At 38.5% G+C, this 27,991-nt stretch overlaps 1 protein-coding gene across 3 annotated transcripts; it reads left to right on the forward strand.

Annotated features, from left to right (window-relative positions):
• The first annotated feature begins 13 nt into the window (after nt 1-13).
• On the forward strand, nt 14-27,991 carry LOC132042120 (uncharacterized). Of its 3 annotated transcripts, XR_009411367.1 has the most exons (22): nt 14-281; nt 797-1,181; nt 2,326-2,442; nt 2,545-2,627; nt 7,583-7,729; nt 7,822-7,970; nt 8,057-8,187; nt 8,297-8,419; nt 8,499-8,572; nt 10,571-11,158; nt 11,273-11,384; nt 11,508-11,645; nt 11,843-12,172; nt 19,294-19,543; nt 19,657-20,921; nt 21,816-22,209; nt 22,297-23,216; nt 23,341-23,406; nt 23,479-23,604; nt 24,018-24,262; nt 24,339-27,795; nt 27,872-27,991. XR_009411367.1 is itself a non-coding variant. In XM_059432735.1 (21 exons), exons 1-21 carry the CDS (start codon nt 160-162, stop codon nt 25,558-25,560), a joined length of 6,987 nt encoding a protein of 2,328 aa, XP_059288718.1. In that variant the 5' UTR covers nt 14-159; the 3' UTR covers nt 25,561-27,828. The 3 variants fall into 3 exon arrangements, 2 of the variants coding, with proteins under 2 accessions (XP_059288718.1, XP_059288719.1); XM_059432735.1 differs by lacking the exon at nt 27,872-27,991 and having other exon boundaries at nt 24,339-27,828; XM_059432736.1 differs by lacking the exons at nt 14-281; nt 27,872-27,991 and adding an exon at nt 359-604 and having other exon boundaries at nt 24,339-27,828.

Raw genomic sequence — 27,991 nt, forward strand, 5'->3', positions numbered from 1 at the left:
ACCGAGGAAGTCTTTTCGCCAGAAAAGAAAGAAAACTAATGTAAAAGACAGGAAAATTTTGATGCATTTCCGTTTACGCGCAGAGAAATTTTGATGCTTTGTTTCCCACCCTCACAGTGAGCAAAATAGGGAAGGTCGAAAACCCTAAGAATTGAAGGAATGTCGAAGAAAGTGGTGACAAGGAGAGAGCTGTTGGACCGATGGAGGGGCATCGAAGAAGAAGACGACAACGACATTGACCTTCTCAAGCGACATCGTTTCCGCCACCTCAAAGAAGAATGGTTTGCTTCTTCCTCTTCTTTTGAATAAACCATGTTTTTACCGCTAAAATGGCTTTAGGATAATCAATTCATTTTGTTTGAAAGACTAGTGAACCCTTTTTTCCTTGTAGAAAGCTACGTAAAATGCAATAATGTAAATAGCATAAAATAAAGAGACCAGGCTTGTGATATTCAGAGCTCAAGAATGGAGTTAGGGTTACAAGTGTCAGAGAACTTCTGGATTTATCTGGACTTCCACGTGTTTGCTTCTTCTACCCCATACCCATGTGTTCTAAGTTCTTGAGTTTCTACCTCCCAATTCTCCTTCCTAGTTGGAGCAAAAGGTACTTATATGTGTCCACACTAGCCATTCGTTTCATCATTAGACTCAGAACTACCGAAAGGGAGACCGTGCCATACTTCCATTTCAATATATCCCCTTTTATTTATGTTCTTATCTTTCTCTTACTGATCAAAATTATATTTTCCCATTTCTACGTGCCAGCCAAATTTAGTCCGTTTTCCTTTGTGTGCAGGTTTTCAGATGCATTCAACTACTTGATCTTTTTGCCCGAAGAAAATCATATTTGGTGTGGTTCCTGGGACCTGATGGGACCTCTTCTGGAGACTTTCTATAATTATTTTAAGGATGATCGCAGTGATTCTCCTCTAAAGCTCCTACGGGACAGAACATCTAGGGAAATGCGCCAGTGCACTCAATGTATATGTCAATACCATCAAGCCCAAGAGCTTTATAGTACAGAATATGACCCTAGTACCATTGGTCCTCTTCTTGAGGTCTTGCGCACTCTTGACGAAGAAAGAATCAGTCAACATCTTAAAGAGATTAATAACAGAATAAGATGTGGAGAGTACAACATAGTGCATGGCAGTGGAGAAATTGTTAGCGTCATGTTTGAGGTGTTTCCATTCACCTTTCTCCCTCCTTCATATGAAGCACCAATACTTGCGGTCCATCTTTTTCAAATAACCTTTTGGTTCATTATTTGCATTAGATATACACATGCTTCTGGATGTGTCTTTCCTTTTATCCAAAAGTTGTACCAGGAGAAGGATTGTATTCAGTTGATGCAGCATCCTTAATTTTAATTGTAATAAAAGAGCAAGTTTAGACTTTAGATTGCTCTCAAGTAGAAAGATCGCGGTAGAAAGCTGTTGCAGTAGCGGAAAATTGTGAAAAAAAGGAAGGAGAAAGAAAGAAAATATATAAAGAGAGGGAAAGAGAGGGGGAAATGAGTAGAGGAAGAGGTGACTGCGTTTGCTGCAGCCAAAATTCAGAGAAGAAGAGGGACACAGGGTATAAGAAGCAGAGAAGGGGAGGGAACAATCACATGCAAATTTCAAATATATCTTCATTTTAAAACTGCTCATACTCAATGATAAGTTATGAATATATGAAGGAAATAGCTAGGAGATCTAGCAAACTTCTTACCGTCAACCAGCTGAAACCTGCTAGCCAAAGTGCTGCACAAGCTCCCTAATGGATAGCTACTTACTAAGAAAACTGCAACAGGGGAATCCAAAACCCAATGAAATAGCAGCAATAAAACATAATCAAGCAACCAAAGGATGACTGACAAGGTAATAACAACATGGACGTAGAATACCTAAAAACTTGGAAGTGTTAAGTTTAAATTCGTGTCATTAATCTAGTAGGGGATAAGGCTAAGTGGTGGATAAAGGGCTCTCCTTGAGATGGGAAATGAAAACTACCCCCCCCTCTCTCCCAAAAACACACACACACACACGAAATTTCTGTATAAGTGAGTGCCTGATATTATCTGTCTTGTTGGTAAACAAGATGGATTGACCTGCCTGGTTATCCAGCTGAATCATCTCTAAATGTGTGTGAAAAGAAAATAATCTCTAATGTGCATCAGTGTGCAAATACCATCGAAAATGAAAGTCGAGCGCGGATGCACTCTGGTTACAGTGTGCACTTTTCATCTGTTCCTTTCTCATTTTCTTCCATTCCATCTTGATTTGTGATTATTTGTTATTTTTATTTCTATGATGAGATAGAGCTCTCTTTTTTGAGTTGCAGGTTTTGATGTTCCCGATTTTGTTAGATGATTCTTATTTGGCAAGTGAATTTGAGACATTCATTGACGCAATAGATAAAACTCATGAACTGACCTTGGGTGGACACCAGCAGTATCCGGTTTGACCTGCGTTTCTAAGCGTGATGTTTCTACGTGAGATTATGCTTCAACTGTTTTTGTTATAATCATCTTAATTGGCTTTTTCCATTTTTATATTTTAGGGAGTTTATGCATTACTTTTCCATAAAGGCCGAAGAACTCGTTCTATAGGTTTGCGATTGGCTGGACGCATGAGTAAATTGAGGTACTGTTTCTATATGACTTTGCGTGCGGCTACAATCTGTGGTTTGTAACTCTAGCCAATTCAAGTATATGTGGGAATAGCTCTCCCTTATTTCTTTTTGGTGCACCCATAGGATTCCTACATGTAGATGGTTGGGTGTTATTATAGAAAATCATGTCTTCTGGTAAGGTTTTCTATTTTTCTGGTATACTTCTTGTATACAGGCAAGCTTTTTTCTGAAATTTATTACTTTATCAAGAGAAAATCATGTCGTCATTTTGGGTCGAGCAAACATGTTTTGACAATGGACAAGTATAAGGTAATTAATCTTTAGTGTGGTATAAGAGTCCTTTTTTTTTTTTTTTTTTTTGAAACTCATAACTGTATCTATATTCCATAATGAGCAAAATAGTACATAGGTTGTACTGAAACCATATTACAAGAGGACTCCAAAAATCTACTCTCCTGTTCTATATTGAATCTAAAATATCAATGATAGAGACAGTGTCATTGGAGTATATCTGATTACACCAAAAACATAGGATCAAAATACAACTGAATTTCACCTTCTGCATACTATTCTCTACATTCTCAAAACATCTAGAATTCCTCTCTTTCCAAATTGTCCACCAGATGCAAGCAGGGACAATCCTCCATCTACCTCTGTTCTTAGCCAACAACCCTGCTTCCTCCCAACTCTGAAGTGTTTCTGTAATCTTTCCAGGCATAGTCCATGATATGCCTTTAAGATTTAAGAATAATCTCCAAAGTTGTCCTGTAACCCTGCATTTTGTAGGAATAGATGGTTAACTGTCTTTGCTCTTTCACCACAAAGAAACATCTGGAGCATAGAGGTATTCCTCTCCTCATCAAATTGTCTTGTGTCAGGACTGCTTCCTTAGCCAGAAGCCACACAAAACATGCAACTTTGTGTGGGATTTTGGGTTTGCAAATGTTTTTCCAAGGCCAGTTATTTAGTTGTTGATTGGGGTGGTTCATCCTGCTGTAAGCTAAATTCACCTTGAAAGAGCCCTTATTATTATCCTGCCCCCATAAAACATCTTGCCCTGTCTCTAGTCCATTGAACTGCTCAATTTTTGCTGAAAAAATCAACCACTCTTTGGATTTTCCAATCATTAAGTTGCCTTCTGAAAGTAAATCTCCATCCTTGAGGTGTCCACAATGCTGCTATAGTCCTTTGTTGATGTGAGACTAGATTGTGTATGTCTGGAAAAAACAATTCCAGTTTGCCTGCCTCATGCCAATCATCCTTCCAAAAGTCGGTCTTTTCCCCATTAACCACTGGTATGTTGCTTGAATTCATTGCACAGGACTCTGATGGATCTCCATAGGCTAACTCCATAAGGTGTAGCAACCTCCTTGGTCATCCAATTATCTTCCTCCTCATATTTAGCTCTTATAACCTTTCCCCACAAAGGTTGATTTTCATTAGTATACCTCCACAACCATTTCATTCTGAGTGCCTTGCTTTGTATATTTAGATTCTTAATACCCAATCCCCCATATCTCTTACCTTCCAGTAGAGATTTCCGCTTGACCAAGTGGTATCCTTTCCTTTCTTTGTTCCCTTGCCACAAAAAGTTCCTCCTAATGCTATCCAACTTCTTGATAATCCCTGCTGGTATAGGAAACAAGGACATCATATATTTTGGAAGAACATCAAGAACTGAGTTAATGAGAGTCAATCTACCACCCAAAGACAAATACTGAGTCTTCCATCTTACCAATTTCTTTTCACACTTCTCAATCACATTATTCCAGATTTGTGTGGATTTAGATTTAGCTTCTAGAGGCATTCCAAGGTATTGAAGTTGTTAAGGTACCAACTTCACCGCCTAAGCAGTGTTTTAAAAGGCGGGGGCGTAAGGTAGGCGTTTTACATTTGCCCTGGCGAGGCATAAGTCCCAAGACACGGGGCGTAAGCCCCACGGGTATATATTTTTAGTATTCATAAAATATTATAATTACAAAAAATATTTTTAAATAGGTAAAATTACATTAAAAAAGTAAAAGAAAAAAGTAAATAAATGATAATACTAACATTAGTCTTTATATTAGTGAGGATCAATTCAAGTCAATAAGATATTAGCCATGTGTTTTAAAGACATTACCTAGGATGTTATTATAAAAACTTTATTTAATAATATGAAGATTTGAGTAGTTTAGTTCAAAGTTTTAAAACGTAGATAGTGTTTTTTATTTCTTTTGTTATATATATTTTGTACTTCTTTTTACAATCTTCAATATTATTTAAGAGAAACTTAAACCATAAAATTCATCGGTAAAATTTTTTGGGGCCTCGAAAGTTTGAGGGTCTGAAACAAAAGCTTTACTAGCCTCACCCTTGAGCCACCCCTGCTCACAACTTGTAATTATATATAACATAATTTTACAAGTATAAACAATATAATGAAATAAAAGCTATTATGGAATACAAATCAACTCTAACATCTTAGCTTTTCAAACAATGAAAAAATCACAATTTTTTAAAACAATATTACTATCATACTATTCATTTTATATCAATAAACTTTATCAGTATTATAATTAAAACGTAATTCCTTCATGAATAAAACGAAAATTACTTTCAAATAGCTAAATAACAAAATATAATAATTTTGATATATAGGACAAAAGACCAATGACAAGTGAAAATGTACAAATCGGTTATGTATTTTTAAAAGAAATATTAAGTGATATTCACCCTCACGATGTTCTCAAATAGTAAATATGCAATACTACGACTTGTTATTTGAGTTACGCTCAATCTTCTTATTTCTATAGATGAAAAACTATTAAGTATCATTCGTTTGTTAAAGAATTATAAGAGTCAACGATTTTAATTAAAGAATTTAATATATAAATTGTGTAAGAACTGTTAGGCGAGCCCCGAGCATTGGGTGTTAGGCGTGTTTAGGGCGTACAGTCAGGCGCTTAGGGCGTAAGCCTCACAGGAACTAAGCCTCGCACGTGAGCCCCAGGGCATTTTGCTAGTGCCTTGACCCGAGGCGAGCCCGAGGCGAGTCTTGAAACTGCCTTTTAAAACACTGCGCCCAAGACTGCATTTAGAAGCTCCAGATTTAGTACATCATTGATGGGGTACAAAAACCACCACCACCAACAACAACATACCCAGTGAAATCCCATAAAGTGAGGTCTGGGGAGGGTAGAATGTACGCAGATCTTACTTCTACCATGGTACAGAGGCTGTTTCCGGTAGACCCTCGGCATAGGAAGAAGCAATTCAAAGCAAGACGAAAATGGAATAACGAACAAACCATGAAAACAGAGTAATACAATAGTGCACCATACGCAAGCCGGAATTATCCTGCACCATTTCTTTTGGCTCTTACTTCCCCCTCTTCTAATCCAGCAACTCAGCAAAACAGCAGTGTGTTCTGGCATTGTCCAGTTCACTTTGTTGAACTAAAAAAAATTGCCCAGATTTGGGCAGTGTATCTAGAATGCAGAAAAAGGTGATTGTTTGTTTCTAAGGCTTCCTTACGCAGATGCTTGAACAACTGGCAATCCTTTCTTCTGCAATACCTGATGAATAATACAACTAGAAAGGAGGAGGGAACATGTATGGACATGCTCAGTTTTTTTTGATAAGTAGGCACTCCCTTTGTTTCAATTTGTTTGTCTTACTTTCTTTTTTATTTGATTAAAAAAGAATGCATTTTTCCTAATTGGCAACTCGTTAACTTCAACGTCCCACATGGCATGTTTACGACCACAAAATTAAATTGCATTTTGGTACATTATACACATCTTTAGTTTAATACCGCAAAATTCAAAAGTCTTCTTGATTTTGTTAAACTTCATGCCCCGTCAAATTAAGACAAGCAAATTGAAATGGAGGGAGAATATATTATTTACAAAGCACAAAGGCGGCAAAGGTACAAGGGGGAGAGAGAAAGGAGGCATTACCAGAAAACGTGCAATCAACCTTTCCTTCCTGCTTCTTCCTTGAGATTCGAAAAAGGGCTTCTCATATTGATCAACTCCGTGCTTATACAAGACTGCAAGTTTGATAAATTTGCTCAACTGCAAATCCTTTAGGGAAAACTCGGCCTAACAACATAGGAAAACTGTGGTTAATATAAGGGACCCTTAATATAATATAAGAAAACTATAGATGACAAATTTTTCTAAGAGGATGGCATTTGCTTGCGCTCCTAATTGAAAAACAATAGAGAACTCATAAATGCTAGCCAAAAGGAGTATTGCCCAAGGAGGAGTTCTGTGAAAAGCCTTGTTTCACAAAGGCCCGGTGAAACGTTTCAAAAAATTACCCTGCTTGAATGAACTCTTTAAAAGATATTCCATCCACTTTGATTGAATTCTCCTCTCTAAATAAACCAAGCTGGTCCTCTTGGTTCTGCAGGTGGAGCTTGAGGAAGTGGTTGTTTCAGATCCCAAGTTCCTTACATGCAAAACCAGAGAACCGAAGAAGAAGCTGCTCCCATTGAATCTAAAAAGGTTCAGCTTGTAAAATAGTCAATGATCAAGAGATAAACAAGGTAGTTATCCCAAAAAGAAGAAAAATAAGTGAAGTTAGCTCATTATAGCCCACTTGGCACTTAAACAAACTATGAAAATAATTAGGCTCTGATTTTCTGCCTTAATATCTTAGGTTTTTTTTTTGATAAGGTAAATAATTTTATTAACAATTGGGGAATCCCCGTGTAGAAGCCGTATACCAAAAGAAGAGAACCTACATCAAAATATAGTTCTCAACAAAAGAGATCCAATTCTCTATACGAATAGGGACCTCGAAAGTAAAGAGTGGACCAGGTGTAGATCGGGGGATACTTAGATCTGTATCCTGAAGTATTGTTAGAATAGCCATTCTTTAGGAAAGACTTCCTTTATTTTGTCTTACTAGAACAGTGGGAGTAACTAATATGTACACACCTTACTGATGTCTTTTTTTATTCTTTGTTTCATTGTAGGCAATCTGCAGATTTGGATGCTTTGCAGCCTTTGTTGAAGAAATACATTTCTTATTTGGCAACAGACGTTTTGCCATCATCTACTCCGAATCCAAGGCCTAGGGTTGAGTTGGATCGAGTAACTGTATGGCTTGGGATCAAAGCATTGTAGGAAGTAGTTGGCTTCTGTTCCCTCGTGTGTTAGCTATTGTATTCATCTTTTTTATTTTTCTTATTATTACATTTTCTGTGTCTTGAAGGCTTGGATTCTTGGAGCCTCCAACTTTTGAAGAAGGCATTTTAGATCGCTATCCCATTTTTCTGAGTGTCGTTCTCAACCATATTAGTGATGATTCACCAGAGTTTTCTTATGCAGTTAATTGTCTAAGATTATTGTTTGAGATGCTTGGTATGTTTTCCATACATACCTTTTTAGGATTCTGAATTTACTCCTTCAGCTAATACCTGATATATCTCCAATCACACTTCGTTAAGGATATAAGCTTTGGTTGAAGACTTCACTATCTCCAAGTGTGATGCGCAACACACTATTGGGTCAGTGTTTCCACACTCGAAATGAGAAAAGCCATAAGGAAATTTTTGATCTTTTCCAGCCTTTTCTACAGGCATGTTTTTCACTCAGCTATTTAATTTATTACTATGTGGTTATCTTCTTTTAATTGATCTATCTGTCGTCCTAGTTATGTTTTCTACTCTCATATGTAAACCCTGCAGTCTCTTGAAGCTTTACAAGACGGAGAACATGAAAAGCAACGGAGAAATCTTCTTTATTTTCTCCTGCATCAAGTTACTGCGAGTAGTAACTTCAGCTTGCTCATGAGAAAAAAGGCTTGCCAGGTTATTATCTTGTCATCAGCTCAAAGCGTGTTAATATTTATGTGCAGTCTTATTCATCACGAGATTCCATATATTGCAGATAGCTCTTCTCATAGTTCACCGAGGTTATACTATGAACCCGCCTTCTCCGCCATATGAATGTGCACATATGTGGTATGTATATGTACCTAGAGGTCAATTATTCATATGATTGAGTGACTGATATTTTTGTCCTTTGTATTGGTTACCTTAAGGATTTGTTTAAGACAGTGTTATCAAAAGCGAAAAGCGCAAAAAAGCTCTAAGGTCAGCTGGGGCTTTAAGCGCAAAGCGCAAATAAAGCGTGTGCTTTAATGAAAAAAAGCGCAATGGTGCAAAAATACAAATATATATATATATATGTTTAGTCCAAGATTAATAATAATAACCATGAATAACAAATATATGGACAAAAAAATTGTAAAAATATTATGATAAAGTGAAATGTCAATCATCTAGTGTCACCTCCTCAAGAGAGGCTCATTGGCAAGGAAAGTATGTCTTAGAGCCTTGATGACGACACTAAAGCGCACATAAAGCGAGGCGAAGCGCTCAACATGTTTTGAGCCTCGCTTCAGCGCTTAAGCGCACCTTTGATAACACTGGTTTAAGATACAATGTAAAAAAGAGAAAAGCACAAAAAGCGACAAGGTCCTTGGGGCTTGAAGCTCAAAGTGTGAAGTGAAGCGTACACTTTTTTGAAGTGAATCACGCAAATTACCCTAAACCCTGAACCTTAAACCCTAAACTAGCTGGAGGTTTGGAGACAAACTCTGGAGTCCAAAGGGTTTAGGTTGAGCATAACCAAGACGGAGTACTTGGAATACAAGTGCACTGATATTAGAGGGTGAGGCGGGCGTGGAAGGGAGGCTTGACACATAAGTCATCCAAAATCGAGGAAGTTTTAAATATCTTGGGTCCATTATCTAAGGAAATGGGGAGATTGAGTCTCTGGTATTCAACAGAAGTATGGCAGTTTGGTCAGCTCTCCGGCGATCTCTACAACCCATCCGTTGTATATCCACAACACAACTCCGCCATTTAACTACAACTAATATTCAGCACCATCCAAAAACATCTTTCCTCAAATGGGTTGGTGGATACATACCTTCGAGTTCTTTTACGCCGCAAAACCCACTCTGCTGAGTTTCGCCTTCTTTGTATGGCAAGCGCTACCCATCGTTGCAGGTTCAAGTCCTGTCCCCGCCTAATACCAAAATATATGATTTAGTACTATAATAACCAAATTGTTATTAAAATAACTAATTTCAGCATCGGTTATCGTATTAATTTGTTGTAGTTACTGTTAAAATAATGCTCTGTTGTTCTTCTTTTCTTTTGAAATGCTTTTACTTAAGCAACAACCTCTCTACCTCCCAAGATAAGGGTAAGGTGTGCGTACCAGTGTTCAGGAAAGCGTGAAGCGGAAAAAGGCGATAAGGCCCTGCTTCACGCTTTAAGCAAAGCGTGAAGCGAAACGCTCGTTTCATTGAGGTGAAGCGCAACTTTGTAAAAAATACCAAAATGAATAGAGAACATCTATATAAGCAAAAGTTCAAATTAAAAACTAAAATAGATATCCTCCATAGACCATAGGACAAACAAAATCAAAGTTATTAATGGTTCGACATCTAATTCTATTCTTTTGAAAGATTGTCAAAATCTTGTATTCCATCATCATCATATTGCTTATCATCTTCTTCAACTTCATCAACTAGGGGATGACTTGTGGCTACTTCTTTTCCCCTCCTATGTTGGCTTGAAGTATTCCCCCTTATACCATAGTGGTTCTCCTCAACTCCCATTGCCTCGGCAACAACACCGAAAGTGAAATCGGAATCTCCTAAAAAAATGCTTCATCTTCAGCATTCTCAACTCTGGTTAGCCATTCATTGGCATTATCAATATTGTCCAAAGCAATTGGATCAATTACATTGCGAGCATTGTAACAACGCCTCAATGTTCTATTGTATTTTATGAACACTAGGTCATTGTATTACTTTGTTGGAATTCACATCTTTCAATATGCATACATTCTTGAGTGCTTTCTCAAAGAAGCCATAAATCCAAAATTAAATGTTGGATATTTGGCTCCTGATACATGCCTTTTCATTGTCCTACTTAATTCTGCAGGGGACCTTCTCTTGTGTGCTCTCTGAAAGATTCATCACTTCACAGTTCTCTCCGTCAACCTGCCTTTGATGTTATTCAAACTATTTTAGTTTCTGATGCTTCAGCTCTGGTAACTTCAATTCTGAAGTATCAACTTGCTACGAGTGATGAAAGATGCTTGCCGTTCCAGCTTGATGAAGAAGAGGGCCAAGGAAATTTGTTTGGTTGTGATTTTGAAGAATATGATGTCAGTTGTTGGAAGGAGTTTAGTTCTCAAGCTGATATAACATCAGATTTATGTGGGGATTGGATGTGCGTCCCAATGTTGTGGTTTGAGGTTTTAGTTGAAATTGATCCCTTGATTCTTCCAGTATCATTTGCTAAGGCTGTTTTCTGGGCTTTGTCACGCCTTTCTTTACTAGAATCTGATAATGACTCTGATATTGAACCTTCAGTTGGTCATTGGTTGAGAACCTGTGGTTCAGATATCTCTCAGGTTTTGAATTGGAAGGTTCCATCTGGTTCAAATGATGGTGGCGAGGGAGTGGAATATAAAAACTCCATTAAGGTCTCAACAAAGTGTATACCTTTAATTAGGCTTTTCAAGAGGTTTGCAGTTGATCCTATGGCTAAATGCTGTTGATTCTGAGGTTCTTTTAGTGGTCAGAAGAATTTGTGCTCATATAGACACTTTTCTTGATTATTTTCTGGAGGTTATTACAGGTCGACTGCTCATTTCATCATCAGAATGGAGCAAGGGGAGCTAAGGAAGCAGTGGACATGGGAGCCCATGATGAGTGACAGTTTGATTCTTCTGCTCGTGGATTCCAACGATGTAATAGTTTCATCCCAAAAGTTCCATACAATTGGACAACTGAGTCAATCAAATTTTGTATTTTATCCAACCAAATCTTGCTCTCTGCATTAATGCTGTTTCCACCTTATCTGGTTGCTGCAGAATGCTAGACATGTTGGTCGGTGTATTCTTGAACAAGTTTCAAATACACGAGGCCTAACAAGTGGACTGCAGTTTCTTTGCTCCAGCCAATCTTCACTCTCAGCTACCTTTACAGGGTTAAGGCATGGTCTAAAGCTGGTAAGATTTAATAATGAAGGGAATTGCTCTTTTTGAGTGTTAGCTAGCATTGGAATTTATTATGAGTGTATCTGTATTTCTTTGGTTCAACTCCTGTACTGCCTTTGATTTCCATTTCTTCTGGCTTTTTTCTGATACTGTTAGAATTACTCTCCAGTTATATTTGTCTGGCATAATTCTGTTTGGCTCTTTTCCAGGTTCAGTTGGACTGCGTTCTATCGGAATTTCAGACTTTGCATCATTTCTTTTTTGTTTTGTGCAAACTACTAAAAGAAGGGAATTCGTGTACCCAACCTCTAGTCAGAAAATCATCTGAGGACTCTAGTATCTCAAAATTTTCTTCTCAAGGGGGATTCCTAAAGCAGCCAGTGGTGCAAACTCAAACTGAGCACATGGACGCACATAAATCAGTTGTCAGTTCCATTTTATGGGAGAAATTTTGTTGCTTACTCTCAGAAATGGCTTGGATCTCTGTTCAGAAGTGCTTGTCAGCTGGGAAGGTGTTTATAGATCAAAAACCATCTCAGGTATGGATCTTTTTTTTTTTTTTTTTTGATAAGGTAAATAATTTTATTGACAATAGGGGGAAAAAGACCCCGTATACCAAAAAGAGATAACCTACATCAAAGCATGGATCTGAGCGTGTAGTGATATATCTTTCTTTCCTGGGTACATGCATTATTTACAGCTTTATGGTTCAGGAGTGCATGTTACCTCCTTGTTGTGCAGAGTAGGTTGAGAGTGCCTCTGTTGTTTGAAAACCATGATACTCATAATAAATAGGAAACTTCCAACAAACAAGGAAAATCATTCCCTTTTGCCTCCAAAATCTCATGAAAAATTAAAATACAATCCCATCCCCATGTATAAAGCTACTATATGATAAAATATTCACTCAAGGGTGTGGAATAAGGAGGTGTTTGGGAGGGTAGAGGTGAACATGAGGGAGATTATAAATGAGGTGGGGGAGTTAGAAAGCATAGAGGTGGGAAGGGAGTTGGATGAGAGGGAAAAGGAGAAAAAAGAAGTTCTGAAAGGGGAGCTAGCTTCTTTGGCTTTGGCTGAAGAGACTAGTTGGAGACAAAAATCGAGGGCGTTGTGGTTGGAAGAGGGGGACTCTAACCATGTAGTTCCTGTTTGTATAGAGGATTGGGTGTATTTTGGAGAGAACCATGTTTTGTAGGTTTCTCCTTTTTTGGTATACCACTTGTATACGACCATGTTGGTCTTGTTATTATTAATGAAAAAATTTACCTGATCAAAAAAATGATAAAATATTCATCAGTTTATCCTTTGACCTGTCTTATAAAGAAAAAAATTATCCTGCTAGTTGCAATTTGTATCAAAATATTTTATCTAGTATAAGAGTCCATTTTTGTAGTAACTTTTCCCTATATAAGAAATCTATTTACCCCCTCATTTTCACCCGTTGACTTCCCCTTCTTTCCCAATATCTCCCTTCTTGCTCAATTGCATTTCCTTCTGTCTTCACAGGGCTTAGATGGCAGGGTTTGGGTAATTCTGACACTTGGCATTTAAAGGGCTCCAACAACATACCCAGTATAATCCCACAAGTGGGGTCTGGGGAGGGTAGAGTGTAAGCAGACCTTACTCCTACCTTGGGAGGTAGGGAGGCTGTTTTCGAAAGACCCTCGGCTCAAGAGAAAGCGTGACAAAAAAGGTTAGACAAGGATTGAACAAAGTAATGAAGCCATTGCAAAATAGTATAGATAAGCACTATGAAGAAAAGTATCAGCAAAATGAGTTCCATTAGATAACAAGGGCATATGTGATACAATCTATTAATGTGATACGATCTATTAACGGGAATGTTGTTTCGGAAGTGAACTATTAACGGAGGGCATGGATGGCTAATTTGCAAAGCTCAGGGCTATATTTGGACTTTTTCCTTAAGAGAAATGAACTCGGCATGTCTGGAATAATTTTTTAGTTTTTGTATGCATGAATGGCCAAATATGTTGAAACTTGAGTTACTTTCTATTGCAATTAAATATATTTCACGACATTATCACAGAATCTTGAATTGTACTAGACAAAATGATGAAGGAAGTCGATATGGTAAACAAAAGCACAAAAAGTAGCTTTTATCACATGGCGTGCAATGTCGGGAGTAACTCTCACTGATGGTGATTTAAGAAGGAGAGGTCACATTTTTGTTAGTTGGTGTTGATTGGGCAAAGGCCAAGGGGAAAAAGTGAATCAGCTCCTAGTGCATTGCAGCTTTACCTCGAAACTATTGCACGATCTTCTCTGCCTTTAACTTCCAATGGGTGTTCTCAAGTAACTATTGTTGAAATAATGGAATGTTGGAAGATGATTCTGCTGCACGCGGGAAGAAGGAAAACTTGGAAAATTGCAACTTTATGTGCTTTTATAGAAGTGGAGAGTTCAACTCAAGATGTTAATTTTTTTTGTCATTTAATTTTTCGGTGTAGAGAGGACATACCATGTTGTGTTGATAAATTTCTGGGGATTCTAAAGTTTTCTTGTTTAAGATCGCTGTACTTCTGACACCATATTGGTGCATATCAGTAAATTTATTTGACTTACAGTTCTTATAGATGCGTTTGGTAAAAAAGCTATTTAAACATCTACAACAGATCTTTGATGGTGGGTCACGTGCATCTTCTACAGAACTTAAAACTCCCAATAGTTCCACTGTAGGTGGCTATAAGAATCACGTCAACAACTTGAAAGAGATGGCATCCAAATTCCTCGAGTGCTTTGCCAATTGGGAAGCTTCTACCAACATGCAAAAGGCAATTTCAATTCCCTGCTCTTCTAAATTACCACTTCACACAGATTCCCCAGTTTTAGGGTTCAAGAAAGTGGCGAATTTAAATATTAGGTCGGGGAGGAAAGATGCAGGAGATAAAGGAATGGATCAGTACCAAGAGTTTGAAGAAGAAGAAAAAGATGGGCAGATGGTCTTGCCAACTGAAAGTCAAGAGGATGAAGAGAAAATTGAAGAACACGGGAACACAAACTAGATAACTCTACTGGGAGAGTCTACTCCCATACAAACAGATTTTTCTGAATGTGAAAAGGAAGCAGTGATGAGATCGAACCTGTGGGAGGATGAGCCAGGAATTCGGAGCAGCATTTGAAGGTTGCTCTAGGGAGGCCGAAGCTTTATTCACAAAGATTGACCAGAGGAGAGAAAAAGGGATAACTTCAACTATCTCAGTAGAACATAATGCTAATAAACAGACAATTCCTAGGGAGCTAAGAAATTTGATATTTGATATGAATTTCAAAGATGGGGAACCAAGGAGTGAACCAAGAAGTAGGGGGAGGAAACTAATAACTCCTTTATAATGAAGATAAAAATAGTTTCTTGGAACGTGAGGGGGTTGAATATAGAGAGTAAAAGGAATACTGTAAGGAGTAGAATACAACAATGGGGGCTGATATCTATGTTCTGGTGGAAACAAAATTGAGTGGGGAAGTGGGAAATTATCTACAACAACTCTGGGGAAACAGATGGGTGAGGGGTGTATGGCTTGAGTCATTAGGCACTAGGGGGGGCATTATAGTGTTATGGGATAAGAGGCAGTGGAGAGGGGAAATAGTGGAAAATGGGAATCAAAGTTTAACTTGTAAATTGTGTGGGATAAATCAGGATTTCATCTGGTTTATTCCAACAGTTTATGCTGATTGTGGGAGAATTGTAAGGAGGGAACTGTGGGAGGAGATAGGTGCTATGAGGGCTTTATGTGAGGGTTCGTGGGTGGTTTGTGGTGACTTTAATGTCACAAGGTTCCCATCTGAAAGAACTGAATGTAGCAGGCTATCTGGTGCTATGAAGGAATTTTCTGAATGCATCAATGAGGTGGAGTTGGTGGATCCTCCTTTATTTGAGGGGTCCTATACTCTGAGAGGGGGGACAAATCACAGAACTGCCTCTAGGATTGACAGATTTCCCTTTTCAACACTTTGGGATTGAATGTTCCTGCAGATCAAACAGGACGTAATGCCAAACCTGGGATCTGATCATAATCCAATCATGCTAACATGCGGAGATTGGTCCTTTAAGAAAACTTATTTCAAGTTTGAAAATTGGTGGTTGAAGGTGGATGGTTTCAGAGGCAAAGTGCAGGAATGGTGGAGCTCGGTGGATGGTTTCAGAGGCAAAGTGCAGGAATGGTGGAGCTCCTTTGATGTTACAGGAAGACCAGACTACAAGTTAGCTGCAAAGTTAAACTTGTTAAAAGGAAAACTTAAAGAATGTAGCAAGGAGAATAAGGGAAACTAAGGGAAACTGGAGGGAAAGAAAAGACAAAATACTGGAGCAAGTTGGCAGTCTAGAAGTTATTCAAGAACGCGACTGAAGATGAGCAATTGCAGAAGGTTCAGTTGGCTATGGAGTATGAAGAAGTGGCTAGAAATGAAGAGATAGCCTGGAGACAAAGATCTAGAGTGCAATGGATCAAGAGTGGAGACAAAAACACAAAGTATTTTCACAAGATGACCACAGCTCACAAAAGATTCAACACTATTGACATTTTAATGGTTGATGGAGTTAGCTCCTCTGAACCTATGGATATTCAGAATACAATTCTATAATTCTATCAGAACCTTTACAGTGAGACAGAAGCATGGAGACCAAACTTGAACATTCAAGGTGTCCAAAGCATTACTTGAGAAGAGCAAATATGGATGTCAAGGCAATTTGAAGAAGATGAAGTATGAGAAGGGATCAAACTGTGTGCTGTTGACAAGGCACCTGGCCCGAATGGATACACAATGGCCTTCTTCCAGGCATTTTGGGATGTTTTGTAGGAGGATTTGATGCTGACTTTTTAGAATTTCCATTCTCAACAGATGTTTGAAAAAAGTTTCAATTCCACCTTTGTGGCCTTGATTCCCAAGAAGGTGGGTGCAATTGAAATAAGGGACTTTAGGCCCATTAGTTTGATCACTGGTGTGTACAAAATAATTTTCAAAGTGCTGGCAGAAAGGTTAAAGAGAGTGGTGAGCAAGTTAGTCAATACGCACCAAATGGCATTCATAAAGGGGAGGCAAATTATGGATGCTGCTTTAATAGCAAGTGAGTGTATTGACACCAGACTTAGAGGAGAAGAGCCAGGAGTGATGTGCCAGCTGGATATTGAAAAAGCCTATGACCATTTGAACTGGAATTTTCTTATCAACACTCTAAGACAAATGGGGTTTGATTGCAGGTGGCTAAAGTGGATGGAGTTCTGCATTAAAACTACCAGGTTCTCTATTCTAGTAAATGGAGAACCTGTGGGTTTTTTTCCTGCAGAAAGGGGGCTCAGGCAGGGGACCCTTTATCCCCTTTCCTTTTTATTATAGCTATGGAAGGCTTGGACAGCATGATGAGAATTGCTTCTCAAAATAGCTGGATCAGAGGATTTAATGTGAGAAATAGGGCTAATGAGGCTATGGAAATCTCCCATCTACTGTATGCTGATGATACAGTAGTTTTTTGTGAGGTAAATCAGGAACAGATCTACCATCCGAGGGTGATACTAGTGGTTTTTGAAGCATGTTCTGGGCTGAAAGTCAACTGGAGGAAGAGCAGTATATTCCCAGTCAAGGAGGTGCAGCAGATCCAAGTGCTTGCAAGCATTTTGAATTGCAAGATTGAGAATTTGCCTACTGTTTATCTTGGAATGCCTTTGGGATCAATGCATAAAGCAGTGGAAATCTGGGATGGCATCATAGAGAAGACTGAAAAGAAACTAGCTCTATGGAAATCTCAATACCTATCCTTGGGAGGAAGACTCATCTTAATCAACTCAGTCTTGGATTCTTTGCCAACATATGTGATGTCCTTATTTCCTATCCCAAGCAAGGTGGTTAAGGCTTTGGACACTCTAAGGAGAAACTTTCTATGGCAAGGAAACAATGAGGAAAAAAAGTTCCACTTGGTAAATTGGGAAGTAGTTCAACAAAGCAGAATGCATGGAGGATTGGGGGTGAAGAACCTAAAATTACAGAATAAAAGCTTACTCATGAAGTGGTTATGGAGATATAATCAGGAAGATCAGGCACTATGGAAAGAGGTAATCCAACATAAGTAGAGCCAAAATGGGAAATAGTGTACAAATGAGGTGACAAATACCTATGGTGTGGGGGGTATGGTGGACCATTAGAGCTTTCTGGCTGGCTCTGAAGGCAAATGTTAACTACAAGGTGGGTAGGGGTGACAAGATTCTTTTCTGGAAGGAAAATTGGAGTGGACAGGGGGCATTACAACTACTGTTTCCTAGCTTATTTTCTATAAGCACAAATCCAGATAGTACAATAGAGGAGATGTGGTCTCCCCAAGGCTGGAATTTAGTTTTCAGAAGACTTCTAAATGATTGGGAAATAGCATGGGTAGCAGAACTACTGACAGTCATTGGTGGATTTCAAGGAACTAATTTTGAGCCAGATAAATTGACATGGAAGCATAATCAAGATGGACTGTTCTCTGTGAACAGATTGTACAACAAGGGTTTGATTGAAATTTCAGGGAGGACACCAGGACCTTGGAAATCCATTTGGAAGAGTGTGGCACCAACTAAGGTGAAGTGTTTCACCTAGCTGGTAGCTTGGAGAGCCTGCTTGACTCATGAAGCACTGCAGAAAAGAAGAATAAACATTGCTTTAAGATGCACTATGCAAGGAGGCCTCAGAGACAAACAATCACCTTTTCCTTCATTGTAAAGTTAAGGCACAAGTCTGGGCATTGTTCATTAATTTGGCTAAGGTGAACTGGACTATGCCTGAACACACTGCAGACCTTCTAAGCTGTTGGATAAGAAGGGAGGGAGCAAGAGTCAGAAGATTTGGTGGAAAACAGTTCCTGCTTGCATCTGGTGGAACATTTGGAAGGAAAGAAACGACAGAATTTTTAAAGGCAGAGAAAGTTCATTGCAGAAGATCAATGGAAGGTCTTTACTTCATTAAGTTTTTGGTGTAAAGAACAATATGTAGAAGAGGAAGTTCAGTTAGTGGACTTTTTAGGATTACTGTAAGTATTTCTCTTTCAGTAAAGTGTAAATTTTTGGAGGTGGCCAGCATACCCTTAATGCTAAGGAATACAAAGTTACCAGTTTCAAAAAAAAAAAAAAAAAAGTGCAAAATTTGCACGTGTATCCTGGTAGTGATACTTCATGGTTTTCTAGACCACTGGTCGGCTCTTATCCTTCTCCTCCTTCAAAGTCATCAGCTTCATATACTTGTTTAGAACTAGTTTGTTTTTCTTAATTGTGGGTAGCATTGGAGTATGAATTTTCTGTCACATGTATGGAAATTGTATTGTGCCTGTTCTCTCTTATCCTCAGTGGGTAGTCTGGCATTTGAATTGTCTTTGAGTTCTACCAAAATATTGCTTCATTTATATGAAAATGAGATCTCATTATTCGCTAGTACCAGAAGTAAGATAAAATGAGGGATGATTGATTTTGTTGATTTTGAAGTGCTTAAAATGTGGCCTACAGACTTTTGAAAAATTTCCATGCATGCATTTGGCCCATAGCTGACCACTTTGTTGGAAAATGTTAATGCTGAGGATGTAGAGATCTTATATTCAAGACCAAAAACTTAGATGGCAATTCTCAACCAAAGGGTTTCTGTAACTTTTATAACGAAGGATGCTTTCTTCTTATTCCAGATGACCTGCATCAGATTATTAGAGACCCTTCCTGTTGTTTTTGGAAGGCTTTGCCGAGATCCGACTACAGTGCTTAATAATGCAGTGACACAATGTCTTTCTGATCTGATAGATTGGGGGCATTCACCACTTGCAGTAGTGGTCAGATATTGGAAAGATGCTTTAATTTCATTGCTGATTCTGATTAAAGCATCATGCAGCGGTGTCCCTGCCTCATTAGCCGCAGATATTGAGAAACTTATTTCATGTGGTGAGTTTATTACTCTGTTTGTTAAGTTATCGTGTGTTTCTTGTCTGTTTTGCCTTTATGATAATGATCAGTTTTTAAGATAAAGTTTCTTTTACCATGTTGCTGGATTCCAGATAATATTCCAATGAATGTGTTGAACAAACAAGTTGCTCGGCTTTCTGTTTCACTTGTGGATGGGAGTTACACTGACTTGAAAAAAACTAGTGTTGATTTCAAATGTTTGCCTGGTGAAGAATCTGTTCTTGCTGACAACTCTTTAGCTGAAGCAGCCAAGCCTTTTAGTGGGGTTGGTAAAAGAATGCATATTCCAGACTTGAAAACATTAGTTGGTGAGGAAAGAAGTAATTTGATAGTTAATTCAGGTGATGAAACAGAAACAGATACGTCTGCTGGTGCTGATATCAATTCTGGTGTCAGCTTCGATCCTAAACCTGTTGGCCATATTGCTGGGAGAGTTTTGTATTCTGATCCTGTGAAAGAAATTGACTCCAGGAAGATTTCTCAGCCAGTTGATCTTTGTTTGGATCTGGATATCCAAAGACTTGAATTAGATGCTCTACAGGCTTCGCCTCTTGCCAAATCAAAAGCTATGGAGCCTAAGAGCAAGGGAACTGATATCAATTGCCATTTAAATTGTATAAATCTGAATTCCAAAGAAAATAGTTCTGTCACCTCTGAGCTTCGTTCTGCTGTAGGGAGCTCATCTCATGGAGGCGTGAGTATGAAAGAGAATGATGGGAAAGCTGATGAACGGGTTATAAAAAGTAATGATGCAGTCTTGAAAGAGCTTGTATGTGAAAACAAAAGTGATCGGGAGTTAGCTTTTCTCACTTCAGCTAGACGTCAACAATCATTCTCCATAAAAACAGGTCTCTCCGGGCCGAAAAGGAAAGTCATTCAACTCAGCTTGCCAGTTGATAATAAGTCTAATGCTTTGAGATTGGATGATGGAGTGAAGAGATTTAAAGCTGTGAGGCTTGATGATTGGTATAGACCTATTCTAGAGTTCAATTACTTTTTAACAGTTGGATTGACAACTGAAGGTGCAGGAAAGAATGATAGTTTGAGTAAATTAAAGGAGGTTCCTGTTCGTTTCCAATCTGTTGATGAATATGTTGAAATTTTCCGTCCACTTATATTGGAGGAGTTTAAAGCACAACTGCAGAGTTCCTTTCAGGAGATAACTTCTCTAGAAGAGATGTCTTGCGGCAGTCTTTCTGTAATGTCAGTTGAAAGAATTGATGATTTTCACTTCATTCGCTGTGTTCACGAGGATGTTGATTCAGCTGGTTCTAAAAGCTGCTCAGACAATGATCTTATTTTGCTTACACGACAACCCCTGAGGAATTCTTGTCCGGATATTCACATCGTGGGAAAGGTGAAGTGTGCTTCTTGAGCAGTTTTATTATGTTGTGACTAGTTATTGGTTGATGTTTAAATTATCTATTCCGGAGGAAATTGGTTGCTTTTGGTATGACCTCTGTTGGTTTTTTTTTCAGTGCATAAACTCTTAGCATATGTTGTCTTTAGGACGTCAGTGGGTACTGGTTGATCACTATTAATTCATTAATGAGTGCATTAATCTTTTTAAATCCTACCTTTCCCTCGCTCTCTTACTTCATTTGTTTGTTTGACTATGCTAATATAAACTTACCTTTGTTTATTCTCATTTTTTTGATGTCTCTCATTTTTGTGATAACCATTATGTCCGGGCTAGCTTGCACACACCTCGATTAATTTTTCACGGCGTACCTGCTATCACCGACAAGCACATGTACCGGGTAACTCTGCCCACCAACGTTTGGACAAATGCGAAGAAATCACCTACTGTTTGTGCCTCTGATGGGATTTGAAGATGAGACCATGGTTCTCAACCCACTTCGTTGACCTCTAGGCCACACCCTTGGGTGTTGTTTATTCTCATTTAAGAATAATTTATCCAAGAAATAAGTTTGAGGGATCATTAAGTGTCTGTGGAGACATGCCCCGGCATGCACAGGCTTTTTTGGGATAAATATCTTAGCAGGTGATAACTTCCCAGCCAAATTTCTAATTGATGATAGTGTTGTGCTTTATACATATGTACAACTGTTTCAACCTTTATTTTGACTTTTGGTTGTTATTTGTCTGATGACTTGTACTTTGGATTTTATTTAATCAAACAGTCAGAGCTCTGATTTTTTTGAAAACCATGTACCATCTATTAGACATTTAGATGTGATCATGTGGATGTCTTGGTGTGATGATATTGAAGCATCCTGACTGTCTGCAGGTGGAAAAACGTGAAAAAGATTGTAAGAGGAGATCAAGTATCGTACTCATCAGGTTGTACTTGCAAAATAGACCTCATCTGATGCGAGCTCGAAAGTTTCTTGTTGAGCGAAGCAAATGGTGCATTAGTCGGCTAATGACCATAACTTCTCAACTCAGAGAATTTCAAGCATTGTCGGCTATTAGGGGAATCCCTTTGCTTCCTGTTATCTTGAATCCCACCAGTTACGATCACAGTAAGCACTGCGGTGAGAGTTTCAATAAACTATCTCGACCTTTGCAGCAAGTCCTCAAAACGGCATATAATGACAGTCAACTGCAAGCTATCAGTGCTGCTATTGGACCTTTTGATCCTAAAAAGGATTTTCAATTATCCCTAATACAGGGTCCTCCAGGTGTGTCATTTTTATCTCTCTTTTTATTCATTGTGCTATGCAAAATACTTATTTTACTTCTTTTCATTGTTGGACAACTTCAATTAGGTACCGGGAAGACCCGAGTGATCGTGGCCATTGTCAGTTCTTTGCTTGCTTTCTCCCAAGTGGACACCAAGAGATCATCAAATGGAGGTCCAAAGTCTACTGGAATGTCTCGCACTGCTTCAAGACAGCGGATTTGTCAAGCTGCAGCTGTTGCTAGGGCATGGCAGGACGCAGCCTTGGCTAGACAACTTAACGAAGATTTAGAGAATGATAAACCAATGGGAAACTGTAGTAAAAGAAGAATACTCATCTGTGCACAATCAAATGCTGCTGTAGATGAACTAGTGTCCAGGATAACCAGTGAAGGCCTTTATGGCAGTGATGGGACGATGTATAAGCCTTATATCGTTAGAGTAGGTAATGCGAAAACAGTTCATCCTAATTCATTGCCGTTCTTCATTGATACACTTGTTGATCACCGCATAGCTGAGGAGAAAATGAATGCAACCGATTCAACGAATGATGCCGACAAGGATACTTTGACATTCTTGCGGTCTAATCTTGAGAAGTTGGTTGATACTATCAAATGTTATGAAGCTAAAAGAGCTAGTTTACGGGATGGAAATTCTGATTCCAACTGTTTATTGGAAGGAGACACTGATAAAGCAGATAATGCAAAGGAATTGTCTGATGCAGAAGTAGAAGCAAAGCTGAGAATATTATATGAAAAAAAGAAATCAATATACATGGATCTCGCTGCTGCTCAGGCACGGGAGAAGAAAGCTAATGAAGAAACAAAAGCTCTTAGACAAAAATTACGGAAGGCTATACTAAAAGAGGCTGAGATTGTGGTGACTACACTGAGTGGCTGTGGTGGAGATCTGTATGGGGTTTGTGCAGCATCTGTGTCCAGCCAGAGATTTAGCAGTTCATCGGAGGGTGTCCTATTTGATGCAGTTGTGATTGATGAAGCTGCTCAAGTATAGAATCTTTTTTCATTTGTTCTTTCTTTTTCCCTGGTTTCTCTTTCTTTCTCCATTTGCTGTTTTATAGGATGGATCACCATTCAGACTTTCCTAATAATTTGCGTTTCACAACTTTCAGGCTCTGGAACCTGCTTCCCTCATACCACTTCAACTCTTAAAATCAAAGGGAACTAGATGTGTGATGGTAAGCTTAGGATTTATATATTTTGTAATGTAGGCTAAGAATATTAACTGAAGAGTAATATTGGTGTTGAAGGTGGGTGATCCAAAGCAGCTTCCAGCCACGGTTCTCTCTAACATTGCCAGCAAATTTTCTTTCCAATGTAGCATGTTTGAACGCTTGCAAAGGGCTGGTTATCCTGTCAACATGCTCACACGGCAGGTACTGTTCGCTTGAACTTTGTAGACCTTTTAGTTCTAAAATATATTTTCAAGATTTTGTGATGGCTATAGGCTGCATGAGTCAGCAGCCAATTGATGTGAGATGGAAGGACTGTTGCTCTGATAGGGCTTCCAGTAATTTCATGCTGCAGTTTCCTTGATCAACCGTCTGCTGGTTAAATTGTTTGCACTTGGTCAGTAGTAACCGTTAAGCAACGCATCATTTGTCTTTAAAAAACAGGATATGGTGTCTGGACTTTCGTCAATCACCAAAGTGTTAACAAGCATGATTCTCTTCGTGCCTACCAAATAACAAAAATAAGGAACCAGCCTGGTTGTTGTACAAGGGTTTTGGTTTTTGCTTTATCTGCACCTATAAACTATCCGTCATCTAATGGTTTCTGTAAATGGCAGTATAGGATGCACCCGGAGATATGCCGCTTTCCTTCTTTCCATTTTTATGATGGTAAATTGGTTGATGGAGACCAGTTATCCAGCAAAGTTGCATCATTTCATGGCACTAAGGGCCTTGGTCCCTATGTATTCTTTGATGTTGTGGATGGGAAGGAGCTCCATGATAAAAAATCTGGCACATTATCCCTCTACAATGAGTGTGAGGCTGATGCTGCAGTTGAAGTGTTAAGATTTTTCAAGAGGAGGTACATTCCTTTCGTTTTTTTGTTCAAAAATTCTACTTCCGTTGTTTTCAAGTTTTACATCTTATGCCATGCTTAGGTTCCCATCTGAGTTTGTTGGTGGAAGAATTGGTATTATAACTCCTTATCGGTGTCAGCTTTCTCTACTACGCTCTCGATTTTCAAGTGCATTTGGATCTTCTATCACTGCTGACATGGAGTTTAATACAGTCGATGGTTTTCAAGGTCGAGAAGTTGATATAGTTATACTCTCCACTGTGAGGGCATTCGAGGCATGCTCGAATGCAACACAGATTAATTCTAGCCGTATTGGTTTTGTGGCTGATGTAAGGCGGATGAATGTTGCTTTGACTAGGGCAAGGCTGTCTTTGTGGATCATGGGTAACGCAAGGACATTGCGGACGAACCAAAACTGGGCAGCTTTAGTGAAGAATGCAAAAGAAAGAGAGTTAGTGATGTCACTTAAAAGACCATATAATGCTACTTTTAAATCATGTGATCTGGAGAAACATTTGACTTTAGATAAACCAGAAAACTATTCAAGGAATTTGAAGCATGTTAAAGGGGCTGAAGCCACATATGAGCATGCTGATAGACAAAAGAAGAATGTAAAGCATGTGACAGATAGGAAAAGAAAAGACGCCAGCTTTGGAGCTCCAATTGACACTCCAGTACGTGCTGATCTGTCTGGAAAAAACGTTGAGGGGGAACAAAGATCTAAAGATGAAAATAGTCTTTTGTTGGAAAAGGATCTCGATAATTATGATGGCAGAAATACCAAGGGTGTGCATATTTTACTCGGGAAAAATCAATCAGAATCAAGTGAAAGTTGCGAAAAGATCAGTAAGAAGCACAGGAAAGAGAGGAAAGTACATGGGCATTGCGGAAAACAATGTGACAGCTTAGAGAGTAACTCGGGGAATTCAAAGAAGTCAGGGAGTGATAACCATAAACATTCTATATCTGTTGCATCTGAAAAAGTTCAAGAACCTTTGGAACGCGATGATAAACTGCAGAATACGAGAGGTTGGAAGAAGCCTGCTACGACAACTCTTCTGCAGAAGGATGTGGAAGATGGGATTGGAGCTTGTAATCAGGTTAAAAAACCTGATCATATAATATCAGAGAGGAAGCAACAACGTGATGCTGTTGATGCTCTTCTTTCTTCAGCACTAATATCTTCGAACAAGTCTAGGTCTTCACTAAGATCTTTGCCTGCTAAAAGGACGAGTTCACCAAATGCTGGAGGCCCTCCAATTAGACCACCTAAGCAAAATAAGGTAATGTCTTTAAGTCACTGATCAAGTTCGAGAGATGATCAGAAGTTACATCTTCCTCATTCTATCCCATAATTATTGTCCTCTTTGCACGATCGATGGTTAATGTGACTATCTGACAAAGTGAAACCACAGGCGGTGAAGTTAAATTTTGAAAATAGTCTTAGACGTTCATCATTAACTATATGAGAAATGCGAGCTTTTTGAACTTTTCACATTTTAAAATGTTAAATATTGATTTTTTTTTTTTTGGTTAAACTTGGAACTAATTAAGCTGGATTCTTGAAAGAGTAACGGTCATTCAACCTAAGATGGCCAACTATATAAATTGTCAAATTCGTTTCTCTGTTTGGACCCATTTCATATATTGTCTTACTTCTACTAATCCGAATTTTTCTTTCTTGAAAAAGGTAATGATTGGTTCCACAAAATAACACAAAGGGAGTGCTGTAAATTCTTTACACGTGAGCTAAAACCCAGAAGTATGACCCTCTGAACTTAGACAGACTCTATGAGCTCTAATAAGTTTCTGCCTCGTTAGGATATTCCAGTTTACGCCAAGAATGAAACAACAAAGGAAAATCTAACTTATAATCCTCTGTAATAATTTGTGCTTCTCTTCAAAACACCTGGAGTTCCTAAAATTATTATTCTACTAATCATAAAATTATATTCTCATGCATGCTTCTCCTTAGTTTAAGTTTTTGCTTGAGTTGGCAGCTGGTTTAATCAATTAACTCGGTATTATCTGCAACTAGCTTGAAGTATAAGATCTTATCGTCTATACATTGGTTAGCGTATCCGTGAACAAATAAGGGTTCAAGCCAGAGCTATGTGTAATTGTGCTATTACAGAAAATTCCTGTGTATCTCCTTACTGTTCTCACCCTTGCTATGTCTCCTATGTATACATATACATAATGAATATCAAGTGGATACATCACAAATTCTTATCTATCTTCTTATCATCCCTGTTATATTTCTACTAGGCATAAATTCTGAATTGGTTCACTATCATCCTTGTAATGCTACAAAGTGTGTGGTCTATCACTCTTTCTGAAAGTTTCATCATATGACTTATACAAGTTTGGTAACACTATAGTTTGCTCAACTTTGGATATCTTCTAGGTTCTTATATCGTATTTAATGTACTCTTTCTCTACTCGTTTGGAAAATTTCCACTGCGTAATATATGTCGTTGAATAGCGTGATGATACTGCTCCAACCACTGCTTAAAGTGTCTATCTTCCGCGGATGTTTGCAGATCCTTAAACTTATCCTTTAAGATTTGAGTGGTCCAGTATATCATAGTAGCACCTTTACCTCTCTCTCATCTCGCTGTTCTGTGGCAAAACTTCTCTATCATTCGTGTGAGCTTTATGTTTCTTTCTCCTTGTCCCATGTCCCCAACTTTCGGTACGAGTCATCTAGAGTTTTACCTGAGGCATTGGTAACAACCTTCTTAGCTTCTCTCTTAACTCTGTTACACTCTTCAAAGATTTTACCGTCTTTTGCTTTTTGTAACTACCTCTACAGCTATACAACAATAGCTTTTTGTCCTTATTCCATCACAATGATTCTTTCAAGGCCTTTGGAAACATCTAGAACTTTACCATCGTGGTGCCTCTTTTTGTTTGTTATGCTGAAGGTATGTGTGACTTTCGACTTTTATAAAAGTTTTAGTTTTTTTTTTTTTTTTTTTAAACAGTTAAGCTGGGAACTCTATTCCTATTAGATGGAGGATGCACTTCAATTTACTATCTGTCTTTGCAAGTATGTTAGCATTTGTTGATACTACCTCTCTGGATATTCATCATTCAAAAGCATCCCTTTAACCTAACTTTTCCATATTCAACAATTATGCCCTATGCCTAGGCCCAATTTTCTGATACCGTTGGGCTGTTTCGTTGCCCATTCTTGCTTTGACCCGCTATGTATATTCTTGGTCTGAATTTTCAAATAGTAGGTAGATGCTGCAACAGTAGTGTCCTTGGTGCTTTCTACATCTCATGAAAACGTTTTACTTTTACAGAGCTAGTTGCAACTTCTTCTTATGCAAGGACAGTCAAATTCATCAAGGTCGTCAAGAGTGAGAGGTCTGTTGGTTTCAGAGGGGCCGGTTGACACATTTTGAGGTGTGCAGCGTGGATAGTTTCTTCTTCAGAGTTCCCATTCAATGTAGATATAGGAGTTCCTTTTTCTTTTTGTTGCAACAAGGTAAAGTGTGCCATAGGAAATCTTTAACAATGGGAAGTGTGATGTTGGAAAATTGTTTCAAAAATGATCATCCTGGATGTGCTTCCATTTCTTTTTTTTTTTTTTGGTTGCTCTGTGAGGCAGGTTGTGTGCCTTGAAACTAGCCTCTGGCTATGATTGTTTCTCTGCAGATGGAATTTCATGTAGATCTGTGAATCAAAAGGTCGATGCCTGCAAATTACTCCGATTGCTTGTTACCA

The sequence above is a fragment of the Lycium ferocissimum genome, unplaced genomic scaffold, assembly GCF_029784015.1.
Source record: "Lycium ferocissimum isolate CSIRO_LF1 unplaced genomic scaffold, AGI_CSIRO_Lferr_CH_V1 ctg1348, whole genome shotgun sequence".
NCBI classification, from domain to species: Eukaryota; Viridiplantae; Streptophyta; class Magnoliopsida; order Solanales; family Solanaceae; genus Lycium; species Lycium ferocissimum.

What these genes read in the sequence shown, in the direction of transcription:
- LOC132042120 (XM_059432735.1), top strand. Translation starts at nt 160, where the DNA reads ATGTCGAAGAAAGTGGTGACAAGGAGAGAGCTGTTGGACCGATGGAGG. An exon ending in ATTATTGTTTGAGATGCTTG is followed by an intron (nt 7,971 to 8,056) that starts GTATGTTTTCCA and finishes CACTTCGTTAAG; the next exon opens with GATATAAGCTTTGGTTGAAG. An exon ending in TGATTGATGAAGCTGCTCAA is followed by an intron (nt 23,217 to 23,340) that starts GTATAGAATCTT and finishes CACAACTTTCAG; the next exon opens with GCTCTGGAACCTGCTTCCCT.